The sequence below is a fragment of the Caloenas nicobarica genome, chromosome 2 (genome assembly GCF_036013445.1).
Source record: "Caloenas nicobarica isolate bCalNic1 chromosome 2, bCalNic1.hap1, whole genome shotgun sequence".
NCBI classification, from domain to species: domain Eukaryota; kingdom Metazoa; phylum Chordata; class Aves; order Columbiformes; family Columbidae; genus Caloenas; species Caloenas nicobarica.
The window spans coordinates 37,136,448-37,163,457 of NC_088246.1; the positions used below are offsets into that span (position 1 = coordinate 37,136,448).

General features: G+C 39.5%; 1 protein-coding gene across 6 annotated transcripts in view; it reads left to right on the forward strand.

Moving 5' to 3' along the window:
* The window catches only part of CREB5 (cAMP responsive element binding protein 5), a 260,479-nt gene that overhangs the window by 71,183 nt on the left and 162,286 nt on the right, over positions 1-27,010 (forward strand). For all 6 annotated transcript variants that reach the window (XR_010605753.1, XR_010605754.1, XM_065628060.1 and 3 more), the window contains exon 5: positions 14,975-15,147. Coding sequence is in view for 4 of the 6 variants with exons in the window: in XM_065628060.1 (XP_065484132.1) it covers positions 14,975-15,147 (173 nt within the window). In the remaining 2 variants the exon portion in view is untranslated. The remainder of the gene's footprint in view (positions 1-14,974; positions 15,148-27,010) is intronic.

The window sequence follows — 27,010 nt, forward strand, 5'->3', positions numbered from 1 at the left end:
CTGCAAAATGCCGGATCCTCATGGCAACATATGTGCCCACCAGGCAAGCGTTACTGGTCACAGACCATGCACAGGGAATCATAACCTATGGAAAAGGGCTGATCAGACACCTGAGGGACATACCTTGAGCTGTCACAGAAGTTTCACCAGTTTTTGCTGTTCACCAGCTTTCCTGACCTCTATGTACCATGTGCTTGAACACCTTCTTAAAAGTCAGCCTGTAGCTTGGGGCACTAACTGCAGGCTGTAGTGCAATGTGGGCTGCTGGAAACTGTAGAGTCAGTGAAATGGATTTGTGTGCCCTCTCACTGTTAATAGGTAATAAAACACTAACATTTCAATGTGACAGGTTTGGGTTTTTTTTTAGTGTGACCCTGTATTTAACTGCCATAAAGACACAGGTGTAAAATTTTTGAAGTTATATGAGAAGTATTGTAATTCCACCCAGAGACACTGGTATGTTCAGAAGCTCTTGCAGCAAAGTTTGGATGGTTTTATCAATTATGTTGATCCTAAAGCATAAACTGGATTGAGTATTTTTTTTTCTGTCTTTCTTTTCTTCAAACATCCCAGTGGAATTATTTTTAGAGCCAATGGGAAATGTCTGTAAGACTTTCTCGTAAGCCACATTTTTGGATTTTTCCTGTTTTCCTGCTGACCTGTAACTTCCCTAGCTGTCTTGTTAACACTTTGAAAACTGTCTGCATTTTTAGGTCAGTTTCTATGTCAGTTAATGTTGAAATCAGTTTCAAAACCACAAATGGAACTTTTATTTACCAAAGTATTTAGCTTTCAGTTTAGCCTGGCCCTAGACCAAACACATCTGAATTAAAGTAGTTCAACAAGTTAGCTTCTTTTTATCTCCTCTGACATGTGACTAGCTATGCAAATACTCTTAGCTTGCCCTAAATATTATGGAGGGAGACAAGCATGTAAAGGTCATTACTGTGGTTTACTTGATGGACAGTAGTTTATTATAAACTGCAGTGACTCAATTGTTTTTGATTTCTGCTTATCATATCTCAACTGAAAGATGTTAGGGAAGCTTCTGATCTTTCCAGCAGTTCTTAGAGCCACATGTCATGAGGGGTTTTTTTCATCATACAACATGAACTGTCAACTGCTTGCATGAAGCATGCTATTTGCTACATGTCTGTAGAAGACCAATGTTTTGATCCCATGTAGTGCACATAACTCCTAAATCATGAGCCTTATTTTGCAATGAATCTTTTCAGCTGGATGATTTTTTTGTTGCTTTAAAACAATACATATTTTTGTAATACATGAGTATAACATAGAAAACCTAATGCTGTTCCTTTAGATGATTTTTGTTGCTTGATATAGTGTCACGGCCCTAGTGTCTAGCAAGGGAATACATTCCTGTGGTGTTTTCAAAAGCATATGAGAAACCATATGTTTTCATAGGAAAACAGCTGTTACCAAGCATATGCTTTCTTAGATAGAGTGACGGTTATTAAAAGGTCAAGGTAGGACCATAGCTTGTCTTCTAAGTTGAATAAAGCTGGCAGTAACTGTCACTTTGAATGTGCAGTGGTGCCGCGTGTAGATATTGCCATGTGGAGTTGTAACTGGAAGGAGAGGGGGAGATTAATGTCCATAGTCTGCAGCTTGGAAGAGACAATATAAATCTCTGTCCTGCTTTGAGCTGTGAATGCCTCTGTAGGAGTTATAGTAACAGACAAATTAGCATAATGTAATTGGCTGGCAAGGTCAGCCCCTCTCCAGGAGCATTAGCAATGTTTACTGTAAGAAGAGACAGACTAAGTATTGTAGGGTAGTACGTTGTCTGTCCTTTTTGAAGGAAGAATAATCATTTTGGACTCTCTACATCACAGATTCTTTATCTTACTAAAATTCAGACTATCATATTTCTGCCTTAAAGCAAATAATCTAAAAGAACAACAAAGAGTATTCTCTACTATCACATGAATCTTTATTCATTTTTTTTTTTGCTTTGAACCTCCTTGAGTTTACATCTCTTTTTTTCTTTCTCTGTTGAATAGCTTTTCTCTGAATGATAAACTTACATATGCTTCCCTGCCAATACCTGATAAATCTTCTTGAGAGTATTAAAATTTCTGGTCTTACTACATGGGACATAATGAGTAAATCCAGACAAACTTATCAGCTTTCTTGTTTGGATCTTTTGAAAACGTGAAACTCTGGGCAAAATTCTGGGACAGCTCTAGCAATCCAGAGTCACTGGATTCAGCTTTGCAAACCCTTTCACAACTGTCTGCCAGAAAAGTGAGATGGTGCCCCATGTTTTGAAGGAGACCTTGCGTTGAGTTACAAACAGCACTGACTTTTTAGGCTGTGATCTCAAATCTGACAATTTGTGCCAAGTATTTGAAATGAGTTCAAGCATTCAGTTATGAGATACTTGGGAAATGGCTTTCCCAATATCACACGGGGCCACAATGCCTTTTCCTACATACTAATCACCAGGAATACTGAAGGTTATTCTATTTAGCATCTATCTTCAGCTAAAGTCTTTAAAATACTGCCTGTGACCGGAAGTTGCCACTGTAAGTTTCCCAGAGAACCGTCAGACAGGCTAAACCATGCACAGAATCACCTTCAGAGTGCTGTCTTACTGGAAAATGTATTTCCTTGTATTTAGACAGTGTGATCGAATGGATTTCCAAAGCACAGTCCTTTCCGTGGTATTCTGATGATGAAGAAAAACCAGACAGCAATTGCTGGACTCCACAGCAGGTGTTTTTTGAGTCTCATGTAGCAATAACTTCCAACCTAACTGTAAGTTAAGTGGGTTTAAAATGAGCAGTGTTGTTACTGTGTTCAAGGGTAATGTGCTCTTCTTATTGCTGATACCCTATTAGCTTGCCACTTTGGAGAACAGGATTGTGGTGCTACTCGTGCCAGGGCAGCATTCCTGACCCTCTCCTCTGTCCCCCAACTTTCAGGTATTAAGCTGCTTTGGTTGTAAACATCCCACTGACATCCACTTTGTAGCCAAACCTGCTGTGTAGAGAAAGGCCCTCAGTGAGAGTAACAATTAGGTTGTTCCTCAAGGATGCATTCCTGCCCCGTTTCTTTCACGGCTCAGCTGAAACTTCTGCTTTCCACTGCCTGAATTATGTTTGGCCTCCTTGTATGAAGTTGTCTATTTGGCTGGATCACACAGCTACAGGAGGACCAATTGTTTACTACTTAAGGAAATGCAGATTATGGCTCCTCAGGTGGAGTGAGGTCTTGCCATGGCGTTTCAGAAGTGTGTGGTACTCTGAAGGAACAGTATGTAATTTCCCCAGGATGGCTCCACACCACATTTAATTAGTGTAACTGGAAGCGTGTGCATCTGGATGATTGTCTGGTAACATTATCAAATATAGTGCAGCTTGTTTGTTGTTCTCTCCATTTACTCCAGTCAGAAAAGAAGCTGAGCCAAATGTGTCCTGCTTTTACAGTTGCGAATTCACCCCTTCCACCACCACTGCCGTATAACTTCAGTTAGATTTTTAGCCTGACTTCTAAAATGGCTTGCAATTTTCAGTGCCCAGATTTGGATGTACAGTCAGGAATGCTTTAATTGCATCCAATTTTCTAGAGATTATGAGCTGCCCTGCTCTGAAGAATAGACCCTGGAATTCTCTCTGGACTTCAACACGCACTCATTCTTTGCTTTTACTCATTTACATGTCTTTCTATGCTCTCCTCTTTCTAGTCACCAAAGAACTGTTCTTTTGTCCTTCTGTTCTTCTAATGGTATTCATCATATAACTCTTTTCTGTATTGGTTAAAGCATCTTGGTTGTGATCTCTTGTAATTTCTGCGAAGCTGCAAGTCAAATGCATACTACTCTTAAGTCCTGTGGAGTTGTCCTCTTACCAAAAGACCCCCTTCTGCCCTGTCACTGCTATATTATGTCGCCTTTCTAGGTATACTGTGTTGTCTCTAAAAGGTATTAACTTGTCACTTCCAAGCACTTTGCAGTTGTTGAAAGCACTTGTCCTATTTTCGATGTAAAGCAGAAGAATGTGAAGTCATGTGCACAAAGTCATGCAGTGAATCTGTTACAGAGTGAGGAAAAGGACAGCTATGCAGTTCCCAGTGTACCTGACCTGCAGAACGCCGTCGGAGTCCAAGGAGTTATATTTCTGATCTCCTTCTGCTGTCCTAGTCCTGGAAGCTCTGTGTCCCAACTACACACCAGCTTACTTACTTGGTTTATTTCCTCTTAATAGTAGCTCTTCTTTCAGCAATCCCCAGCAATCTGGGCTTTAAGACCAAAGTCGCATGCCTTCATCAACGGATGGTCAACTCTGTTTTTTGCAGGAGGACCACTATTGGTTTCCTCTTCCGTGCATGTTTGTTCTCCTAGTCTTGTTAGTGTTTTTTCCTGCCTCTCTGCCACTGCAGAAGGGAACTGCTGAAACCAAGGCAGAGATGGACAGAGTGTTTCTCCTTAACCAGACTGCAGAATGTCAGAAACATCTTTGAGGATTCAGAGGACACTTTACTGTAATAGCTGCTTGTCTGTAACCCTTGCTGTACTCACTGGAAGTGAACTTTTCTTATCTAGAGATGTATTTAACTTTTTTGCCTTCTATGTAGACAGGCTGATTGCCTTTCTAAACCCTAGTATTTTAAACTTTTATGACTACGGAGATTATTTATTCTGTCTGAGTGCTTCCAAATAATGAACATGATTACCTAAGTTCTTTCAGTCCAAGACCTAGACTAAACTGGGTCTCCTCTCCCAAAACATCTACGTAAAATTGATAGAAAAAATAATGGATGTTGCAAAACTGCATGCTTGCCTTTGTCATTACTTCCCAGGAGGTCTGGTGAATTAACTTGATCCCAGCTTGACCATTTAGTGTTCCTTGTATGATTTTCAGTGATCAAAACTATTTTCCTACCAGTTCCCTTGTCAACACACTCCATTGGTTAGACCTGTGATCCCTTGCATGTAGCAAATGATCTGTCTGGGTCCTTTTTGAGACCACCCTTGGCCTTGACTCTTGGACCTTTCCCAGCATTTTGTTTCAACCCTCATGTAGTACTAGCCAACCTTGGCCCTACATAGTTGCCGCAGCGGGTTGGGGTTAAAAGAATATTTAGGAGATGCATTTTATTTCCAGGGTAGCAGCATTTCCACTTGACTTCTTAGCAGAAGAGTTAAGCCTGCTGGTTTTCTGCTTGAAACTGCCTGAATGGAAAATGACTGGATGTTTTGTTGCTACCATCCTTGCTCCCCTTTACCAACTGCTCTGTCTAAAAAATGTTCTGGTCATTGAATGCAGTCAAGCAGCCATTGCTGTAACTCATGCATGATGCCAATAACTTATGCCAGTGAAATCAATGATGAGAATTTCAAAGAAGCTTTAAATAAAATATAACAAATTTAAATGCCAAAGTGCTGTCTCTGTGAATTTGCTATTAACAGATTATAAATGGTTTGCATAATGTTGAAAAGCCCAGTGCCTTCAGTTAGCAGTATCAAAGGCTTGTTTAAAGCAATTCCTGGAGGAGTGCCGCCCTCCCCCCCAGCTTTCTGTTTCACGATGGATAAAAACAAAACTTCTTACAATAAAGAAAGGAAAGCCAGGTTTTCAACTACCCTCTGACTGGCCTCCAGATCTGGCAGCTGCTTTTGGATGTCTAATTGCTTGTCCTGCAAAAGTTGACATGCACCTACTTTGAGAAGGTTCTTTGAGTACCCACTTTGTATGTGCATTCTGTCTGATTTACAGAAATGAAATGATAGTGCTGGAAAAAACTCAGAGTAGAGCTTATGAAACAGTTTTTCATTTAAATTTTTTAAAGTTTCCTGATTTTCTGAATTCATATGTAAGTATCAGATATAGAGAAACAGTGCAAAAATAGTAGATAAGGCACTGGACTTAGAAAAGAGATCCCTTCCATTGAGTCCTGATTTTTGGATACACAAATCACTTTCTTTCTTTCTTCCATCCTCTTTCCCTGCTTTGTATCTGGACTCTAAGGCTTGTGGGCAAGTGTAGTCCATCAATGTGTCTATACAGATTTGAGCACAATAAGGCCTTGATTTCAACCGAGAGCTCTGGGAATTACACCTAGTAAGTATACTGGCAAATATCTTTTCTTCCTTTTCAAGTTTCTTACTAGCGCTTCTCCATTTGAAAATCATGGCAAGCTCCCTTGTTTACAGCAATCTAATGGGACTATAATTGGGTCCGCAAGATAACATTATAGAGGTAAGCCAGTTTTTCCTTAGACAAAGTTCTATGGAGAATGTACTTTCTTATAAACATACTTTTTATAAAAGGGTTTGTTGTTTTGTGTTTATTGGTGTTCCATCTGCTCTAGAGAATACATTTGAGAAAAACTAGCTCCAGCATGGCATATAATGTTTCATTAGCAGGCATAACCTTGTTTATTTGCTTTTTAAAATTGTATTTAGAAAAGGAAATCAGTTTGCACCATTGACATGCTGCCAGGTTCCTGTTTATAAATGTCACAATAGGCAACTTGGAAGAAATGAAATAGTCAGTTTATGGCTTTTGCATAAAGTATGACAGAACTGGGTAGAGCCAGGCAGCCAGTTGTGTTTCCTCTGTTTTGCAGCCTCCCAATTAGCGGGATGTAGTGTGGTGTTTGCAGTGCAAAACACCCTGGGTGACCCGAGCTGGGCTGTGCACACTTAGTGTTACTGACGTTTATTTGAACAGAAGCAGCTCTTTGTGCTATGTTGCTTAAATGGCTATCTTGGGCAAGTAATTGTGTATGAAACAAGCATGCCTGAGGAAAATGGGAGATATCTGTAGGAAACTTCAAGACATAAGCATGCAATCTGATGTCATCTTTTCCCATAGAGAAGCTATTTCCTTTCAAACTCTGGTGAGACCAGCCTTCCAAAATTTCCCTCTCCTTTAAAATATATTCATTGCATTTCCTTTATATCACTTTTTTCCTTTCCTCTAGTAAATGGTTTATCGTGGGTACATCTGGTACGCACCATGTATTACTTACTGTGTATGTAAAGAAGGCTTCTTATGTCAAAAGTGTAGTCTGAACAGACGTGCTGAAAAGGGCATGAGGAGGGTAGTGGGGGAAGAGGGGAGGGAATTGTGGAAGACAAGGGTCATCTTTCAGTATTCATTTCTACTGGTAATTAGAGGGCACCACTGAATGTCTGTAATTAGATCATGTCACAAAAATTAAGATAAAAGACCAAAAATTCTAAATCTCCTGCATTTTGTTCTGAATATCAGAGGAGTCAGAGCATTTCCTTAAGCCAGCAGCCAAAGTAGAGGACAGGCAGGGACGCTTAATGTGCTCCTGGAAGAAGTTCACGTGCCTTATCTCCAGAAGGTGCAAGGAAGAGACCAGAGGAGCTGAATGTGCTGCTGGTACCCAAGGGGCAGAGACCAAATGTAAAGGCACATCCGAGGGTGGCCTCCAGCACGAGATCTGTTGTGGAGATTTTGTGCAGGGCTGTCACCCTTCAGGCAGTGCCCTTAAGAGGATTAGTAGTGCTTAAATGGGCCCTTTGGACTTTTAGTCATGGTGGCGACTGCTGCAAACTTGAGATGGCTTATACCTGGCTCAGCACTTCACATGCCTGTCCTCTGTCTTGTGCCATGCTTCTTAGCAGCACCATCTAGTTTGCTGGAGATTAACAGACTTGACATTTCATTTGCATCACAAAGTGTATCTCAGAAAGTCTTTCTGATGACATAATAACAGGTATTGAAAGAAAACAAGATAAAAAGCACGATAAAAAGGAAAAAGAATATTATTTGCAAAGTGCTGGTGAGGTTTTTGTTGTTGGGTTTTTTTTGTTTGTTTGTTGGTTTGGTTTGGTTTTTTTTGTGTGCCTCCTTAGTAGCAGCCAACATGTCTACATTTAAGAATAATTAATCCTAACTTAAAACAAAAAGGGAATTACCCTGCATATTCCAGTATAGATATTTAGGATAAAATTTTGCAAAGCTCCTGTCAGCCCCAATACACAAGTCTGATCTATTCATTAACAGTAATTGTCCACTAAAGCTCCAAAAGACTGAAGGCATTTTTGAAAAAGAACTTGGGCTAGTTAAATCCATAGATGCCTTTAGAAATCTTATCTTTATTGTGAAGAAATTCTAGTCACGGTGCTCTGAAGCAGTATTTGAGCGGTGGTTAAACTCTGGTCTGTGAACTGCTGGTGGTTGCAAAGCTCTGGTAAGTCATCTGCAGCTGGTCTGTGGAACCATCTTGCCTTAATTACATGATTTATGATAAGAGCATAGAGTGCTCTGTGAGAAATTCAGAGGGTTGACAGAGGTCTGTGATCCAAAAAATTGGAAACCAGTGGCCGAGACTGATAAGTACAGATTCAAAGCTTTATGATTTTGTTTAGAGCAATGTTTCCCTTCTTCTCCCATCTGCCTATCATTACTTGTCATTTTTGAGTAAGGAATTTCATTTTTCTTTACATTTTTACCCCTAAGGAGATCAGATTGATAACATTTGACTGAGTGGGGGTGCCTGGGGTTCAAGAAGTCAGATAGAGTCAAATTGCTCCTGGCCCTGGAGTCTCCAGCATCGTGTGGACAGCTGGATGTGTCCAGTTCAGGGGGAGATGTTGGACAGGACCTGGAGGCAGGGAAGGGTCCTTCTGCATTCTGGGATATATCAGGCCTGCTAAGCTTTTTATGTGCCATTTTTATCAGGTAGCTGTTAAGTGAGCATTTGCCTTTCTTTGAAATGTTTTGAGGAATAGATCTTTTGGCATCAGTTCTGCGTTTTCATGTGTCAGCCTCATTCAGTGACTTCATACCTCTTGCTAAGTAAGGGAGTTAAATGGATTTTAGCAGTCTGCAATAAGATCTTCCAAGTGCTTTGTCCCTGTGCTTCATGTTACTACACAGCATTTTCCAGCAGTTTTTTTGGGGTTCTTTTTCCTGCCTTAGTGCATCTTCTTGTTCAAGCTATACAGATGTTACAGTTTAAAAGAAAAGAGAAAGTATTTAATTTCAGTTTCCACCAAGTTTATGCTCTTGCATCTCCGACATAATGGACCTTTTTTTTCTTTTTTCCTTTTTATTTTTCTCCTTTCCTTTCCCCATTTTTTCTTTTTTCTTTTTTCTTTCTTTTTTCTTTTCCTTTTTTCTTTTTTCTTTTTTCTTTTTTCTTTTCCTTTTTTCTTTTTCCTTTTCTCTTTCTCGTTTTTCTTTTTTCCTTTCTTATTTCTCCTTTCCCTTTTCATTTCCTTTTTTTCTTTTTTTATCTTTTCCCATTCTCCTGTTTTTCTTTCATTTTTTCTAATTTAAATCTTTATAAAAGACACTTTTGCCTGTAATCTTTCAATTACATTAGTATTCTGATTGATTTTTTATCTGTTTTCTTCTCTAGTTCCTCTGCTATGCTGCTGGCATTGTGTGGGCAGCAGCTTAGTTCTGTTCTTATGGCAGTTTAGATGCTGCACAGTAGTAACAGATGAAAGAGTTGTGATGGGCAGGTGTGAGGGTGTTTTTGTTACACATTGATCTGAATAATGAGAAAATAAATGGGTTGGTGCTGTTTCTCAAGGGATTTACTAACTTTGGATTTGAGATGATCTTTCTCTTTTGTTGGGAGAGGCTTAATAATTTTGATGGAGATTTTATGTGATTAAAATAATTTTGAAGCCTTTATTTTTTGCCACATTTAGTCTATATTTTTTGCCACATTTAGGCTATATTTTTAATTACAACTGTGTCTTCCAAGTCTTTAAGTTGTGGTTTTGAGGTTTTTTGGCTTGTGTGGGCAGCATGTGCAATGGAGGAATGTGTCACTGGTGGCTTATGATCATGTGTGTGTTATATTAATTCATATTGTTGAGTTATGATCTCCATAGTCAGGCAAGATGCTATGGTACACATCTTAAAAAGTGCAAAGGTAGCTGCCATTTAAATGTGTTTTTCGGTTGCCATGAGCGCTGTGTGTTTGTAGAGCCTTCTAGAAGACTAGGTTAAAAGTACGTGTTTTCTTTCCCCAGAAACTGTAAAAAGCCTTGAAGTGGGACAACTTAGAATATTTATCCTTGTTAAAACTAATTAAATTTCTCCTTGCTAAAATTAATTGAGAGACCAGGCTATAGAAATTCTAAAATATTGCTGTGTATTTGATTTCTATTTCTTTTTTAAGTTGATGCTTTTTCTCTTGAGGTATTTGAAAAATATTTAAAGTTGCTGCTTGTGAAAACACAGGTAAATGACTTTTTTCAGAAAATGGAAAAAAAGATATGAAAAAGTGCTTTGTCTTTGTTTAGTTGAATTGGATTTTTATCTCCTTTTTTCATGGCAAATACCTTCTGACTTTCGAATTTATATAATACTCTGCAAAATATATTTACGTACAATTGGTTATAGGTGACAGCTCTGTTGATCTAAAAACTCACTCAGAACAGTCCTGAATGAGTCTTCAGTTTATATAAAACTTAGATTTGCAGTTTTCATTTAACCTCACAGCTCAAAAAGAATCGTAGGAAAATATAAGCTGGCTTTGGTTCAGAAACTAGCTCTGATATTTTCAAACCACAAAAAAATTTGGTCTGAAACTCAGAATATTACAACAGATGGTAAAGGACGGGTCCACCTTCTTCATGCTTTGCCTTCAGTAGGTGAGAATGTGTGATACAGGTGGTGCCGTGTGACATGGATGGGTGTTTCTTTGGAAGAACCATGGTTTAGTGGAAATGGTGACTGCCTGGAGCCGTGGGGTGTATTTCGCCCGTGTCGGCGGAGCTGTCATTGCTCTGCTATGCTTGCCAACAGGGTGTGTGTTCTTGTGCAGTGATGTGTAATCCTCTCCACCAGAACATGGAAGCATGACTTCAAGGAGTTTTTAGCTTTTAGAAAAAAAGAAGCGTGTTGCCTATCCAAAATTAAATGGTTGCATGTGGGAGAAAAATGCTCAAATGTTTTCTTGAAAGTCTGAAGCTAAAATGAGGAATACAGTGTAACTGGGGAGAAGTCAAGCTGCTGATGATCTATTCCCTTTCCTCTTGCAGCTGGAAAGGTTGAGAATGAGCACGTTGATTTAAAAGCAGTTTGTGGATATGTCTTGGTTTTCTTTTATTTAGTTGAATGTTAAGTACTGCTGCAGAGTACAATATGAGCACATGGGTGAGGGGAGCATTTCTATAAAAGTTCTTCAGTGTTATAATCCTGGTTTTTGCTTCAGTGGGAGTGACTGGGAACTTTGGTTAGGATGAAACTTAGTCCCAGAGGAAATAAATTTCTCTTAATTTATTGGATCTTAATTAAGATCCATTAAATTAATCTTAAGGGCGAGGGATGTCTTTCATGTCTCTAAAACTCCTGGTGTGTGCATGTCCTGTTCCCCATTTAAACGTTTATGTTTGGTTTAATAAAATGAATAATAAGATTATACACCCTCTTCTAATGCTGAAGGACAGTTGTGAAGATCTCTCAGAAAACTCTGAGTGTGTGTCATACTCTCTCAGAGTATGGACAGGTTTTGGGAGTGTTAAAAGCAGAGGGAAAGCTCTGTCCCTGTCGTGACTCCTGTCAACTCCTTTCCTGAGATGGTGTGCTGGGAGGTCCCACCACACATAACAATTAATCTTAACCATTGGCTTAAGAGTTGAAGAAGAATGCAAAGGAGAGTCAAAATGAGATGCTCTTCATGGATCCCTGGTGGGAGAGCAAGCAGAATTCCTTAGAAGTCGAGCTGGAAGCAGCCTAGCCAAGTAACAATTCAACTATGAAATGGAGGTCCTGGTTTCAGCCCACGTTGCTGAATTTGTCCTGTTTCTATAAAGGCCCAAAGTTGATTCTAAAGGAGCTCATTAACATCCTACCCAGTTCCATTCAGAATCAGGGGCAGAGCTCAACACAGCAAGGCCATTTTGGGAATTATGGACTGCCTGCATCACACATGCAGCTAGCCTGGTCTTGATGTGCTGGTGTTATAGAGTAATTCTGCATGTCATGATGCATATGACTAGATCAGCTAGGCTTAGTGTCAGATCTATTTTCCTGCCATCTTTCAAAGCATAGGCATTGTCATTTAAGTATGAACTTGCTTGAACTTCTCTGTAAATTCACAAGCATCTCACTGATGTAAATTATCCTGAGATTGCCAAATCCTTTTCTCATGAATGTGAGAGTCATGCTGAGTTTGACATTTTCTTGGGAAATCTTAGGCTTTCTCTTGGCAGTGTAGTATACAGTTTATATATATATAGTTTTATATATATATTCTATAGTTCCTGCCCAACAACAGCTCTTGCATTACTGTGGAGAATGGACATCTGGATGCATTGACAGGTTTTCATTCTGTTTTTGCTTTCCATCCATCACATATTCAGCCTGCTTTCTGGAAAGATACAGTTTACTAGAAACGGTTAAAATTTTGTAACAGCGTTACAAGTTTATGAATGTAAGCTAGCAATTATGATGTCTTATGTGCAAACAAAATTTTTCATACCCATCGTAACTCATACCATTTGTACCACAGAGAGGTCTTGAATTATAGGAGGATCATAGAAGCACAGAACCACAGGATGTTAGGGATTGGAAGAGACCTCGAAAGATCATCCAGTCCAATCCGCCCACCGGAGCAGAAATGAAAGAGAAGAAAATGGCAATATTGAATCTAGAAGCACAGGAATCTGATATTGAATCTTTAAGTTCTGCCCTGCTGTGTTACAACAAAATCCAGTCAAAATGTGGGCAAGCGCTCTGGGGTACCACTTGCCTAAAACTCATGATGAATTTACATTCCGTCCCTTCCCAGGCCTTCTGGACTCATGACATTATCTGCATTTCCTTTAAAGATCGTCCCATGTAGCAGATCAGTGTTCTGTAGCTCTTGGAAATCTGTATACCTTTCTTGTAATTTAATGTTTGCTCTAATAAACATAGAACTGAAAGCAAAGAGGCAAACCAGAAATATTTGGGAGGATTCAGAAACTGTGGAGGCAGTGTAAAGGAGAAATTAAATGAGGGTGAACTTTGAAAGGAGTCAGTATCACGTATTGAGAGGTTTTAATTGAAACACGTGCGTTCAATGTAAAGGGGAAGTTTTAGGAAGTGATAGTTCTAAAAGACTTTCTTGCAGATCAACAGAATATGAGACCTTGTTCTGCAAAATCTTGTAATGTTTAAAAAAATCATTGTGGTTTAGAATCCTGAACTAGATTTAGCTATATATGTGTATATATATTCTTTTTTTTTTTTTTAGCAGAGCAGTTTTTCATCAGAGAATGCTAATCCCTTGAAGAAGTGACATTTTAATAGGAATGTGGTAGGTGAGGGAGAACTTCTTTTGAAAAATATTCCATATATGTAAGGTTATTATCTCTCTTTTCCTGATGATCATGACATACCACTGGACTATGAAAAATTACCATTCAAGTCCTTGGTCTGGCTTCGTCTTGCAGTCCATGATCCTAAGTGAATATTGGCTGTTCTGCTGCTGGATCTGATTCATACTGTGTAAATTATTTAGTGGAACAGGAACTCAGAGCTGGGTCTTCTTCATAGTGGGTGAGTTGTCCAACCATGTGTCTGTAGGAAGCACCTCTGCCTCTTTATATGTTTATAAAGACTGGAACAACTCCCGTAAAAAAAAAAAACAAAACAAAACAGAGAGATCCTTATGCCCACAGCAGCCTGGGAAATCACCTGAATTATATAAGAATTGGGAGATAGGGAAGATGACAGCTAAGTCCTTTAGTGTGGGTCCCCTAACTGTTGGCTCCTTTTCCATGAGGAATGACATCTAAATAGTTAATTCTCATTTTGATTCAGAACACAATCTTTCTTTTATTAATAAGTCTGTGATTCAAGATGTTGTCAGCCTCTCTTGTCTTCCACATTTGAGCAGAGCTTTGAGTTTCCTTTCTCACCAGCTTTATCTATCATTGTCTTGTGTTGTTTTATGTGTTTCCTAGACAAATTAGCCGAGAAATTGGAATTCTGAATGAAATTAAGCTTTAAATCCCAAGTATTGCAGTGGTCAGGAAGATGCTTTGCATGAGTCTTGGTGGCAGAGTGTGTGTATAAAGGTATTTTTTCCCCCTTTCCCTCAGCCTAGCATGAAGTAACAAGGGAAAGTGTTTTCCTCTTACTGCTAACAATCCACATGTTGCTGCCTGATCGGAAAAATAATGCTCTCAAGGTTACCATATTTTTCATATGTATACACTGTGGGTTATCTCTGGCTTGAGAGTTTTGTTTGTTTTTGAACGTGAGCCAAATCAAACCCTGCGGTTTAGCAGCAATGTCTATTGTGTGTGTAGGGATAATAGGAGAGAAGTTTTATTCCAGGGTTCCTTCCTCAGTACCCTGGTGGTTTGTGGCTTGCTCACTCTGTGGATACAAGTTATCTGTGAACTTTTTGGGTTTTTTTTAAAGAACTTTACAAGGGCTTCACCTTACCTGAAGCTGCGGTTATATATGTGCAAATACATTGCTATTATTCTAGGACTCTGGGATATTATTGCTCTAAAAATATATGGAGGCTAATAGAAAAGGCTGTTTCGTGACATACCATGTACTGTTGTTACTTTGGGACTATAAAACTTGATTTTCCTGTCAGTCTAAGCAGACCTAGTACACAGTAAACAACCCATGTAGTAAGTCAAGGTGCCATGCACTCACCACAGAAGTCATTTCCAACCAAAATATATATTGTGTTCAGTTAGGAGAATATATGTTTAAGTATACCCATTATAAATAATGAATCAGAATCACAGAAGAGTGATTAGTCAAGTTGTGGGTATTTTTCCATTTACATTGCCCTGTAAAAGTAAATAGTTATTTTTCATTTCTTTATTGTTGTTGGTTACAACAAGATCTATTGACTTGGCATTTACCAGAAGCCGGTAACTTTTCATATTGTTGATAGTTTCAGATTTCTAATTGTATTCCTATAGAACAGAAAACCAAGATAAGATATTTATGTCTTCTTCATTTTTCTCCACCATCCCCCATTTCCCTTATTTTCACAGAATATATCCATGCATAACACAGTTGGAGGAGCAATGGCAGGACCTGGATCTCACCAGCTGACAAATACAAGGATGCCAAACCATGACACCAGCGTTGTGATTCAACAAGCCATGCCATCTCCACAGTCCAGTTCGGTCATCACGCAAGCACCTTCCACAAATCGACAGATTGGGTAAATCCATTTCCATTTTCTCATTTCTCCAGTTTTCTGGCTCCAGCAGCTGCATGTAGGACCAGATGTTGTCCTCATGGTTCTTAAGGTTCAGCTGTATGCAGGACCAGATGTTGTCCTCGTGGTTCTTGAGGTTATGGAGCTCACGCTTGATCCTGCCATCATACAGCAAGGACCACTGCAACATGCGTTGCAGTCTGTGGGAGAATGGCCAGGATAATAGGTTTATCCAGACCTGGCACTTCGGTTCAAAAGAGGCAGCTGCTGTACTTTCAGGGAAGTCCTGCTTGCTTCTTCCAGTTTTTTGTTTTTATCTGCTTACGTTCAAAGTTCACATTGTTTCTATAACTGCACTGGGAAGAAAGAGTATTTCTGAAGCTGATCCTTTCACTTCCTTCAAAAGGAATTTTGGGCGCTCAGTGGAATTAGGCTGTTTCCTAGGTACTCTGTTTAATTGAGAAATGCTAGAAGACAAAATAGAAAGACCATCAAGATAAATGGAGTTTGGCACAGCCATGTCTCTGAGTAGTTGCTCAATTTGTGATGATGGATCGATATTTATTCCCATAGATTGAGAATACGGACACTTATTGTATTGGCTTGAATGCCAATTCTGTGCTCATGTTTGGAGAACTGCATGTACAAAAACACACGTGTCTTGTGCGCTTCGTTACTTCCAGCAAACGTGAGGTCCTTGTAAGTCACAATAACCTGGTTTTAATTGTACAGAAAGTGCCCAGATGGTTTGAGGGTACATTTTTTTTTAGTCACACAACTCTGAGAATTTAGGGGGTTCTATGCATGAAAACATGGATAAAAAGATAAGTCGGTGGACTGAGAATGACGCAGCAGTCTAGATTTGTTATCCGCCATTTGTAATTTGGTCACATCCATGATATGATAAATGCAAAAGCAGACTCTGTCCCCAGTCATTGTCTAAATAATTGATAAGCAACTTGCAGTCTATTCAGAGTAAAAGCTAAAAGTGAAATCCTGGTATTGAAAACTGAAAATCCAATTATTTTTTAGCTTTCTTTCCATATTCCTACTGGCAATACCATTTCCCTGTGAATCCAAGAAGGTTGTTGTCTTATATATGTTCCATTCTATTCAAAGACGGGGCTGGGAGAGTAGAAGGGAGGAACAAATAGTTTTAGAAAGGAAAATAGTTAATGCCATTATTTGGGTTAAGAATGATTGAGGTCCTGTTCAAATTGTGACTTAATAGGTAGAGTGGTTATTATGATCCTAATTAAAAACAAACAAAAAATCCTAACAAACAACTTTTAATACTCAGTGGTGAGGTGTTTTATATGGGACTGTACTTGGCTCCCAAACAATTGGGTCTATATAATGAGAAAAAAACGTGCATGTGGTTTTGCAAGACCCTGTCAGTCAGGTTTTAGGTTTGTGTTGGTTCAGGGCCATGGTGATTAGAATCTCCAGAGTTGGAGGGGCTGAGGATAAAAAGGCCTATTTCCTAGTCATTGGTGAGCATCTCGTTTGGGAATCTTTGTCATGACATATCTTAATTCTCCCCGTGACTGAGTCACAGAAATGTTTCCTGAGTCTGAGTCTAAAGCTGCTCTATTGGGAGGCAATTGTCAGCATTTTAGTCTCTGTGTGAGCTGGTGTGTGAATGAGACTTATGGTGTCACCTCCAGCATACTCTGTTCCCCATTCTTTCCTCTTCCTAGGAGGTTTTGTTTTTTGTTCATGGTGTGTCCTAGGAGATAATTGCTGCATTTTGGACTTCGTCTACTTGCCAAAGTGTTGAGCATTCTTGCTTGTCTTCTTTTCCTTCAGTCTTTTCCCTATGGTGCCTGTTTTATTTATTCAAAGAACATATCTTGTCATTTCCATTTATCTTCATCTTATCTTTCTAAACGTGCTAAGAATTATATCCAAGACTCATTCACAAGGAATACAGACTGAACAATGGTTTTGATATTAGGCAACTGAAGAAAGATCCAGATGGATTCAGAAAATGTTTGAGTTCTGCGAAGTTTGGTCATTTTGGTTTGGCCTTATAAAGTTGAGACGATTCAGCTTTTTAACAAGTCCGTGTTCTGAGGTGCTCAAATAAGTGGTTTTGAGTTGGGTTGCCCCTTTTTTTTAAAAACATCTGAAGCTGCCTCAAAGGGTAGATGAGTCCTTACCATGGAGAATTGTGCCAGGGAATACGCCTTTTAATGAGCAATAAAACCAGCAGAGAGCAACTGGGTAAAACCTTATTGAGCTAGTTCTGTAAGAGCAGGATCAAGCCCTAAAGGTTATATAGAACCATCTTGTAGCAATATTCTGATTTTTATCACAACCACAAATATTTTAGTGTCAGACTATGGCCAAGCCACCTGCAAATGTTTGTGATGGCCTTACTCCAATGAAAACAGGGAACAGCAATGAAAGTCTTCATTTAGACCCTGCTCACAGGCTGTGCTCCAGTAACAGAGAATGGGACCCACCTGTGCCCTCACACAGCTTGTTTCATGGTGGGGAGTGGTGGGTGAGTTCACAGCAGCTGTCGTACCCGAGGGACATAATTTTTCCCTGCTTTCTTCTCCTTTTCTTCCCTTTCCCTCCATCCCTTCCCTCCCTCTCTGATTCTCTCTTTTTTCCTATCCCCTCCTCTGGCTCTGGGGGCTTAAATATAAAACAAATTACTAACACAAGGTATGGGAAAACATGACAGAATGAGCATTGTTGGGCAAGCCTTACTGGCACAGTGTATATACACACATTGTTTCAGGTATTAAGCTTCAGTGACTACTGAACAGGCATCCAGCCAGATTAATCAAGAAAAGGGAAGAGCATGAAGGTTAATAGCTTAAAAAATGAGACAGGGTGCAGTCCCACTTTCCTCTCACCATGTACCTGCTTGAGAACAAACAGCAACATAATCATTACAGCAAATGGGCAGGTTGGTGTAAAGGTCCCAGTTTTTTTATGTGGTGAGGCAGTCTCTAACCTCCTTGCCATCCTTCCTCCTTTTCCCTGCGAGCCTGTAGCATGTGAGAGGAATGCTGTAACTAGTAACTACTTGTGCTGATGAAAAATCAGTTGAGGAACACTTAGCAGTGAAGGATGTCTTTGGCTGATTAATAACGCACCGTTTGGAGATAAGATACATGGAGGAAAAGCAGTAAGGCGTATGGAGGAAGGGGAGAAAAAATGATATAAGACATACATTTGTCAAAGGTATAGAAAGGCAGATAAGCTGAATCAGCTCAAGATATGGGACTCTGAACTAGGCTGTACAATAGCAGTGTTTGTCATCTTTTTTTGTTTTAAATAACTCCATTATTTCAGAGCCTGAGTATTCAGCAATGTATGTGAAAACTATCAGACAAACTGGTGACAACACAGCACACTGGTTGTTTTATCTGGGCATGTCTTTTAGTGTTGTCTTCAGGCCAGCAAAGGTGTTTGCAGCCTAACGGGTCAGTGTTCCTGAAGAAAGTAACCTGCTGCTGTTTTTCAAGCTAGTAGCAGACATGACTAGTAAGTATTTCAGCTTGAAGCTCACTGTTCTGTAGCTGACAGGGAACACAGGAGGACCCAGGGTTGTCACAGATCCAGCAAGTTGTTAACACTGTACGAGATGGAGAGATGTGAGTCCAGTTTCAGTGAACTCACCAAAGTGGACATAGAGCATTAACCATGTGATGTAGATTATCTATTTTCAAAGTGTAGAGCATTTTAATCAAGATAAGATGGACTGCTGGCACAGCATCAGAAGGGCAAAATTGCAACAACATTTGATGAAATGCAAGCAGGTAAGAGAAAGCAACAAGAGGGATTTGGAAGACACCTCTGGTGACTTTATGTGCCGAAGGATCATGGTACCAGTGGGAGGACAGCTTTTCAGTCCACACATGCAGCATTCATTTTAACACTTTATGCATTTCTTTCTTATTCCTCTCTCTTTCCTCTCGTGATGCCACACGACTCTCTCTCTCTGTTTCCAGTTTATCATCTTTTCCTGGGGTTGAATGGTTTCCAAAGAGAGGGTCATGGAAAATGGAGGGGTCATGAAAATGACATGTAATGGGATTAAGAGAGATTCGGTGACACAGTGAAGAGCAGACTCATTGTGACTGGCCTTGGGTATTTGGAAAATGAAAGAAACTTCTCAGTTGTTGTCTTAAGCTGAAGGACCTGAGATGGCAGAAGGACAGGGCTCCTCCCTGCCAAGCACAGGAGTTTTACTATAGCAGCAAGCTACCTGAGACTGCAACTGCGGGTTGAGTTCTCAGAGTATCCTGCTATCATCCTTTATAGCTGGAGGAAACAGAAAAGACTCCTGTAAAAGATGTTCTTGGGCAGAAACTCTTCTATAATGCAGATAGCTCTGGAAGGCACTCAAAATAGGGTAGTAACTTAGAAGGGTCTTTGTACATGCCAGAGAAAGTCTCTCTTTAATCTCCTAGTAAGTTGGAGGAGTGTGTGGCATCAAAGAGGCCACGGAATGATGTGCTTTTATGAAATTCAAAGACCAGTTCCCTTTCCAGAAAACCTGAGATAAAAGCCTCTGTTCCAACTCACATATTTGAACTGAAGCACCACAGTATGCTGTGAGATAAGAAGAAATGTGCAGTGAGAGATGAAGGATCAAATGATCTCTTGGTTACTTGATGAGGTCCATTCCGTAGCCTTGGTTGTGCAGGATGTAAGAACGTCACATCACTGGAAGAGGAGGAAAAGGGAGAAGTGGGAAGAAAGAGCATCTGACAATGTCGTTCTGTCCACATTTTTTTTTCTTTGTACTCAAAATTGACCTTTATTCCCTGTTTAATGTTCCTGCTTCTTCTATTTATCCTAAGATGTTTTCTGTAGTCCCTTCTACTACACTGACCTCAGCCAACCTTAACATGGAATCCCATCAAGCCACATGTGCGCAGCAGCCACAAGTCTCTAGGAAGCTCAGGTGAATTACTTAGGAAATTATTACGAGTGAGCCATTCAAAGAAATGAGCTGTCTCATAGCTTACGGCTAGTAGACAGGGTGATGTGGGAGAAAACAGAATCTGACAGATACATCCTTTCAAGCCATTTCATCCCTTTTAGCTAGCTGCTGCCCAGGTCCACATGTTGACCTGCAGACTGAACTATACCTGTACCGCTCTGCAAGTGATGTTTGGAAGTTGTGTCTGCTCCCCAGCCTCCCCTGTTGTTTGCATCCACACGTTCAGGAGCTGCTGACTCAATATCTCCTGACACTACTGAGTCAGCAAGAAAAAGAACAAATTGCGCCGGTCTGTGTGTCAGACACAGCACAAAGGGGTGATTGTTCACAACATCTCATTTCTAACCCCAGCCACAGACTCCCGTGCGTTCTTAAAAACTCTGTCTTGCTGTAAGGTCTAGGGAGGGGTTGGAAAGTACTGACATATATCAAGATGACTTTCAGGGGACTGAAAGGAAGATCATTAGCCAGGTAATGAATAGCCTGTCAACCAGGAATGGAGATGGTTTACTCTGTTTCTTATCTGACTTGAAGTCAACTGTTAATCCTGAAAGTTATGTGCTTGTTATACATGTTGGTTAAATTTATTAATGAATGCAGTATCTTATGCCTCATACTTTTTTCTTGACAAAAGTCCTAAGCTTATTGGAAATGTCGCTTGTTCACTGCAACATCAAAAAAAAAAGCATCAGGGATATTGTGTGACTTGCTGGACTCTGACTCTGCTTAGGATTGTTGTCTTTTGTTATGAAGAGAAACCAGCCCTTTCCCTCTCCTGATGGTTGTTTCAGATAGGTAGCAAAACCATACTCAAGCCAATTCTTAGATAAGTGGTTTCTAAGAAATGGATCATGATGTTTCCATTCTGGAAAGCTCATCCCACCCAAGATCTGTAGGAAAGCAAGGTCAGAGTAGCGTACTGCACCCATAACTGTATCTGAACAGAAATAGTGAGCTTTCATAGCCGTAGGTTGGCTCTCACATCAGAGTAAGTCATAAATAGAATTTAAGTATGATATACAGAACCTGGAGAATACAGCATTGATTGCTTAATTTTAGTGGCTGGTATCTCTTATAGGCCTCTCGTTTATATATGATACACAATGTATAAATCTTCTTTAAAGGTGTCATCAAAATTTATCATCAGAGCTTCTGATTTATATGACTCTCTGAACTAAAACAGATGTAAAATCATTTTTGGATGGAAGAGGATCTCAGAGTTGCAGTGGGGTTGATTCAACAGATCAGGATTTCCTAGACCAGAAATGATCATTAGAGCTCTGCACAGCTGAATCACGTAGCTCTGCTCTTCATCACAGGTTTGCACTTAACATGCCCTGATGCATGATTCCAGTATGTGTTTTATCCAAGTGTCAGCCTGTTTGACAGGTAGCTAAGCCGCAGTAAAACACTAACTCAAACAATATAGACTTTGTTTGGTGTAAGGCTTTTTAAAATTTCTTTTTTTTTTCTTTTTATTTAAGAGAGTAATTTGCAGGTCTCAGAGAAAGAGCAAGCTTTGGGATGCTGCCTTACACCATGTCAGTTCAGAGAAGGGCTTAAATGTTTGCTGAGGGTGGCACAATGGCTGTAATGAGTAAAAAGTGAAGAGCTTTATGTGCAAAGAACTTCAATAAAAATTAAGTTGCTCACTAAGAAATCATGTTTGTATCTATTTCGATAAGGCAATCGGCATTGACGTGGTGAAAAGAAACCACTTGATTTTACGTGGTTTGTCTTGCCAGTGTATTTTTTGAACCTTTTCAAAGAGATGTAAAAATGTACTATAAGTTAGTAAACTACTATAAGTTAATATCTTTTTTTTCTTTAGGCTGGTACCTGGCTGAAAACCAATGACAGTAGCTCAGAGAAAAATGCCTGGAAGAAAACACAGCAATTACAGACTATGCATAAATTGTATGGATTGTATTTTGCCACCTGTAAAAGCAGGCCTCCCTATTAATTGATGAGTTGAGTTTTAGAAATCAGTGGTACATTATGGTCCCGTGTAAGGCATCTATATGGTTTTGTTTATGCTTATGGACAGGCCAAATACTCATCTAAAAAAACCCAAACCACACAAACAAAAAACCCCAAACCAAACAAAATCCCAATGCAATTTAAATCAAAAGCACAGATAAATCTGATAACATCACTAAAATGACTTCTTTTAAACAAATGAAATGATGCTTGATTTAGAGTGAAAAAATAAATGAATCTGTCATTTTGGAGATCTTCTACCAAAATTTCACAGGGTAAATAATAATTTTAAGTTCTCTTAACAATGTTTAGTAACAAATTGCAAGGATCTGGTGACTAGACAGAACCTGAAGGTAGATTGAGTTTGTTTTGAGGAGTGCAGGAAGAATGTTTTTTGGAAGAAGGAACAAATTAGAGAGTGTGTTTTAGACACATTTGCTGCTATGAGCATCTGTATTCTGCCAACAGAGACCTTCATTCTGAGCTCACATAAATGAAGTGGAATTTTGCCAGTAAAAGAAGGGGTTGTGTTACTCCAGTTGTAGGATCCAGGTCCTAATTGGTTTATGAAATGAAGGGGGCAATCTTTGAGCTATTACCAGCTTCCTCTGCTGCAAGTGAAGTGAATCACAGCTGTTCTGACAGGGGCCATAAAAACTTGGTGAGGTAATAAATGTTTTCAGTGGACAATTCTCCAAATGAGTGAAATCCAAATCCCTAGCTTATTTGACAGTCTTTAGAGAACTGTATATATGTCCTGGGGAATTTTGATTTACATTATGTTACTTTTATCTAGTTCTTTAACCATAGCATCCAGGCTGACCAGTGCTGTAAATGTAAGGGCTCAAAGTAACATTCTTACTTCTTTTTAACCTACAAATTGCAATACAGTGTGTACATATCAAACGTTTGACATAAGAAAAAAGTGGTGCCTGTTGTTCATTTTCTACCTTTTCTTGCTTGTGTCTTTATACTTTCCTGTCCCACTCATCTCTTGCTCTTTTGTTTTGTGAGATTAAAAAAAATGGCACAGTTAGCATCAAGTGGTCCTATATAGAAATTATTCCGGTGCTTCCAATCCCAGGATTTCTTTAATGAAAATAGTAGCTTCTGGCCTTTGTAAGTTTTCTTCAAGCAACTTAAAACTTTCTAGACATGGTTAGAAGTCAGATATGTTAATCCTGACTTCCTAGCAGAGCAGTTGTTCTGAATAATTTGTTCATTTCATGGTGGTTTTGAGAGTGTTGTGTACATCTAATAGTCCCTAAAGATCCCTAGCATAGGTTCAAGTACAACCTGACGTTTTTGATACTGTATATGTTGAGGAATTCACAATTTTCTGTGAAGACTGTTCAGTGTTTGTTTACAACTCCGTTCTTCTTGTCTGTGTTCCTGGCATTAAGCATTTTTATTTAGGGCCTTGATGTCTTTAAACATATCTTTTTTTTCTTCTTCTTTTCTCCCTTCACAGAATTGTCTGTGATTTCCCAGTCAAAGCCACGATGACCCTACCTTTGAAAGTAAGATGACTTGAAAAGGACACAAATAGAGAACATAATGAAAAGTTTCTTAAAGAGTAATGAATTGGGTTTCCAGGTTGGTTAAATCTCAGCTGACTGGGCTTGAACCTCACACTGCTGTGAGCATCCATTTTCGCACCTGTAGCTGGGCATTTATACAACATATCATCAAACCTTTTCCCTTTATATTAGTCCTTGTATGGCGGATGTTGCTTGTCATATCTTGGATAGGCTGCTGCTTCTGGTGTCTAGAGAATGACTATGGCCATGAACTTCAGGTGAAAGGTGCTGTCTGGGCAGCTTCTGATCTTAAAGGGGTGCGGCTAGGAAGCAAATGCTAGCTTATAAGAAAAGGAAGGCTATAGCTGTACATATAGCCTTCCTTCTCTTGACAACTGGTTTCTCATACTGCATGTCCCTGGCCTGTAACATGCAGTAGGGTTGTCCCATCTATGGCATAGGAAGCTTCTCAAGGTAATGCTCTCCTGGAGCATCTGGGCAGAGCTGCACACAGGAAGCTTCCCTGACATACTCATGAGTAAAGCTTGTGTTCTTGGCAAGTATTTTTGTACTGTTACTGGAAACTGCCTCTGGAGAGGTGAACTGCTGACTTAATGTGCCGAAGGAATCTCTCTTTGGACATGCTGGACTTCATTAATTCATTATTGCTGTGAGTTGTTGATGTAACTTTTTTGGGCAGGACATGAAAGTATGCAAAAGGCAGCAATAGTTTTTAGATATTCCGTCAAACAAGAAGGTCTGTCAAACTCAACAAGCTGTTAATAGATGGCTGATCCTGGCTGAAATATGGCTACATTTGGAGAAATGAACTGGAACTGGTAAACAAAAGAGGCCAGATTTGCACCAATTTCCTATTTTTCTCTCAATTTGTGCCTGTTTTGAGTGGTTTTATTTGTTTTGAGGTTACACTAAGTCCATACTGAAGATACATGGTCAGCGGATTATAAAATCAGAGCTGGTTAATACGTACACCAAATGGAAGAGTTCTTTGGAAAACTTTCTCTCCTTACAATTAATTTCCTTTTCAGCCTGTTTTAATTTCTTCTTTCTCTGCAGTTCCTTTCAGGCCCACATTGGAAAGAGACCTAGAGTGTCTTTAAATTGTTTCTTATCTGTGGGGAAATAAAACAGGAAACAGAATAATATTTCTACTGTGAAGTAGCAAAGAAAGCTGGAAGAAAGCAGCTAGTGAGTTCCCTTTATGCCATACTAAGTGGATGTGGAGAAATATATGGATTCTGGGCTCCACAACAGGGGAGAAAATCCATACTTGCTTCCAAATTTTCCCCTGGCCTCTATATAGTTCTATTGTTCCAATAAAAAACTTGTGACTCGAAGGATTTATTCAAAATCTATATAAAACATAATAGGCAAAGTTCATTCCAGAAGTCATCAAGTGAAACTATATTTCTCTGTGGGGAAAGTTGGGGTCCCTTCCAGTCTGGTCTTTTTCTTACACAGCCTAGTAGCATGGAGCTTTTTGTTGCATGTTAGTGCAACATCAAGGGTTGTGGGGCCCTAACTCCTATAAAGCAAATGCTAGAAACAATATTGGACCCAAGCAGAACCCATAAATGTAGAGGGAAGCAAAACCCCATATATATATAAAAACAAGGTTTGAGAACAAAAGCAAAAAGCACATTTCAAACCTCAAAGGGAAAAAAAAAAAACCCAACAGTTTTTGTTTTGGAAGGAACATCCTTGGAAATGTTCAATTTTCCTTATGACCAAGTTGGGAAGCTGTAGGATGTGTCCTTGAAGATGGTGTAAATGCCTCCAAGCCAAAAAACCTATTCCATGTTGACAATAAAAACCCACCACTGAGGGATACATTTCATTCTTACTCCTCCTGCTTGCCTATTATACGAACAGGAAAACAGAGACAGCCCTGCCATGTTTACAGGCCATGCCTTGTTATTTGTATGATGGACAGAGAGCTAAAAACTGTATTGCCAACACTGCTTATTGGAAAAACCTGGAACTAATTAAGGGACCTCATTTGTTAGTGTTCATATGTTCACCGGTGGAAATTACTTGGAAGAACAGTTCTACCAGTAAAGAACAGTGCTCTGCAATAGAACTGTAAAAAAATGACAAAACCAACAACAGCTTTAGGGGAATAGGATGAAAAATATTAACCTAAAAAAAATTTACTACATTGGCTTTGAAAGTCTTTTTTTTTTTTGTCTTCCAGTGGGGAAAAGAGAATGTAATTTGCCTGAACTAGATGATGACTCTTAATGTTTCTACTTGTTAATAATTTACTTACTTGAATGAAAATTATGAATTGCAGTGGAAGTTCTGGTTGAGTAATTTTTAATATTGGGTTATGGTATTTTGTTGTTTGGTCTGCTGAGCATTCCTTTCTACGATATCTTCTTCCAAGAGCTATTGAGCACCATGAATCTTTTTCACGGTATTTTTTTCAAAATCGAGGATGTGCATTCCGAAACCAAAAAAACAAGCCACCCAGGCAAAGGGACTTTCAGTACTGCAGCACGCCGCTCCCTTTCTCCCTACATTTCTGAATTCCCGATCTGCCCCCACAAGCTGATACAGGTCTTTGCTTCCTAGTCGTGTCACGGGATACTAGGTGGGTATACCTGTTGTACAGTGCTGCGTTTGTTGCTGCTGAGATGGGATGTGCTTTTCTGGATGGCAAGCAGCAGTGCTGTTGTTTCACCCCAGCAAGGCGTATGGCCCAACACGGTGCAACAGAGAGGAGGGCTCATGAGTCAATGATGAGTCATTGTCATTAAGGCAACAGAGTGTATTGTTCAAAGGAAAAAAAAATACAATTCAAAATCAGTTGAAGATCAATCTTTGAAGATTTCAGGCTTTGTTGCAATTTCTGTTTGCAGTTGCTTCTGTATCATGTAGTGCATGTTGGATGCATTCCCTGTTTTGACATTTGCTGTGACAGTGTAAGGGATACATATGCACACATGCTCCTCTAGGTTTTTTTAGGCTACGTGATCACTTATAGTTGCACCTAGATGCTGTCTTTCTCACTAGTTCTCTAGTTTTGCAGAGTAGTAAGGAGACATGGTCTTTTACTACAAATTGTGACGTTTCCACTCCCAGTTCAGTGGTGGCTCCAGGGTTCAAACTTTCTGCCTTAAAATGAACTAGGCTAAAGGGCCATTACTGTCAAGAATAAAGCCATGTACTGTAACTGAGCGTAATCAGTTTGGATCACATTCGCAGATTCTTTATATTAGCTTTATCAGGTCGGGCCATCAGAGAGCAGATAGACAGGTAAGACTGAAAGACCTCTGAACCCAATTAAAGTTGTACCACAAAGAAATCAAATTCATGTGGTTTACATTTCAGAAAGCTACATTTGGTGGGCTGAACTTACTTTTATTCTGTAACC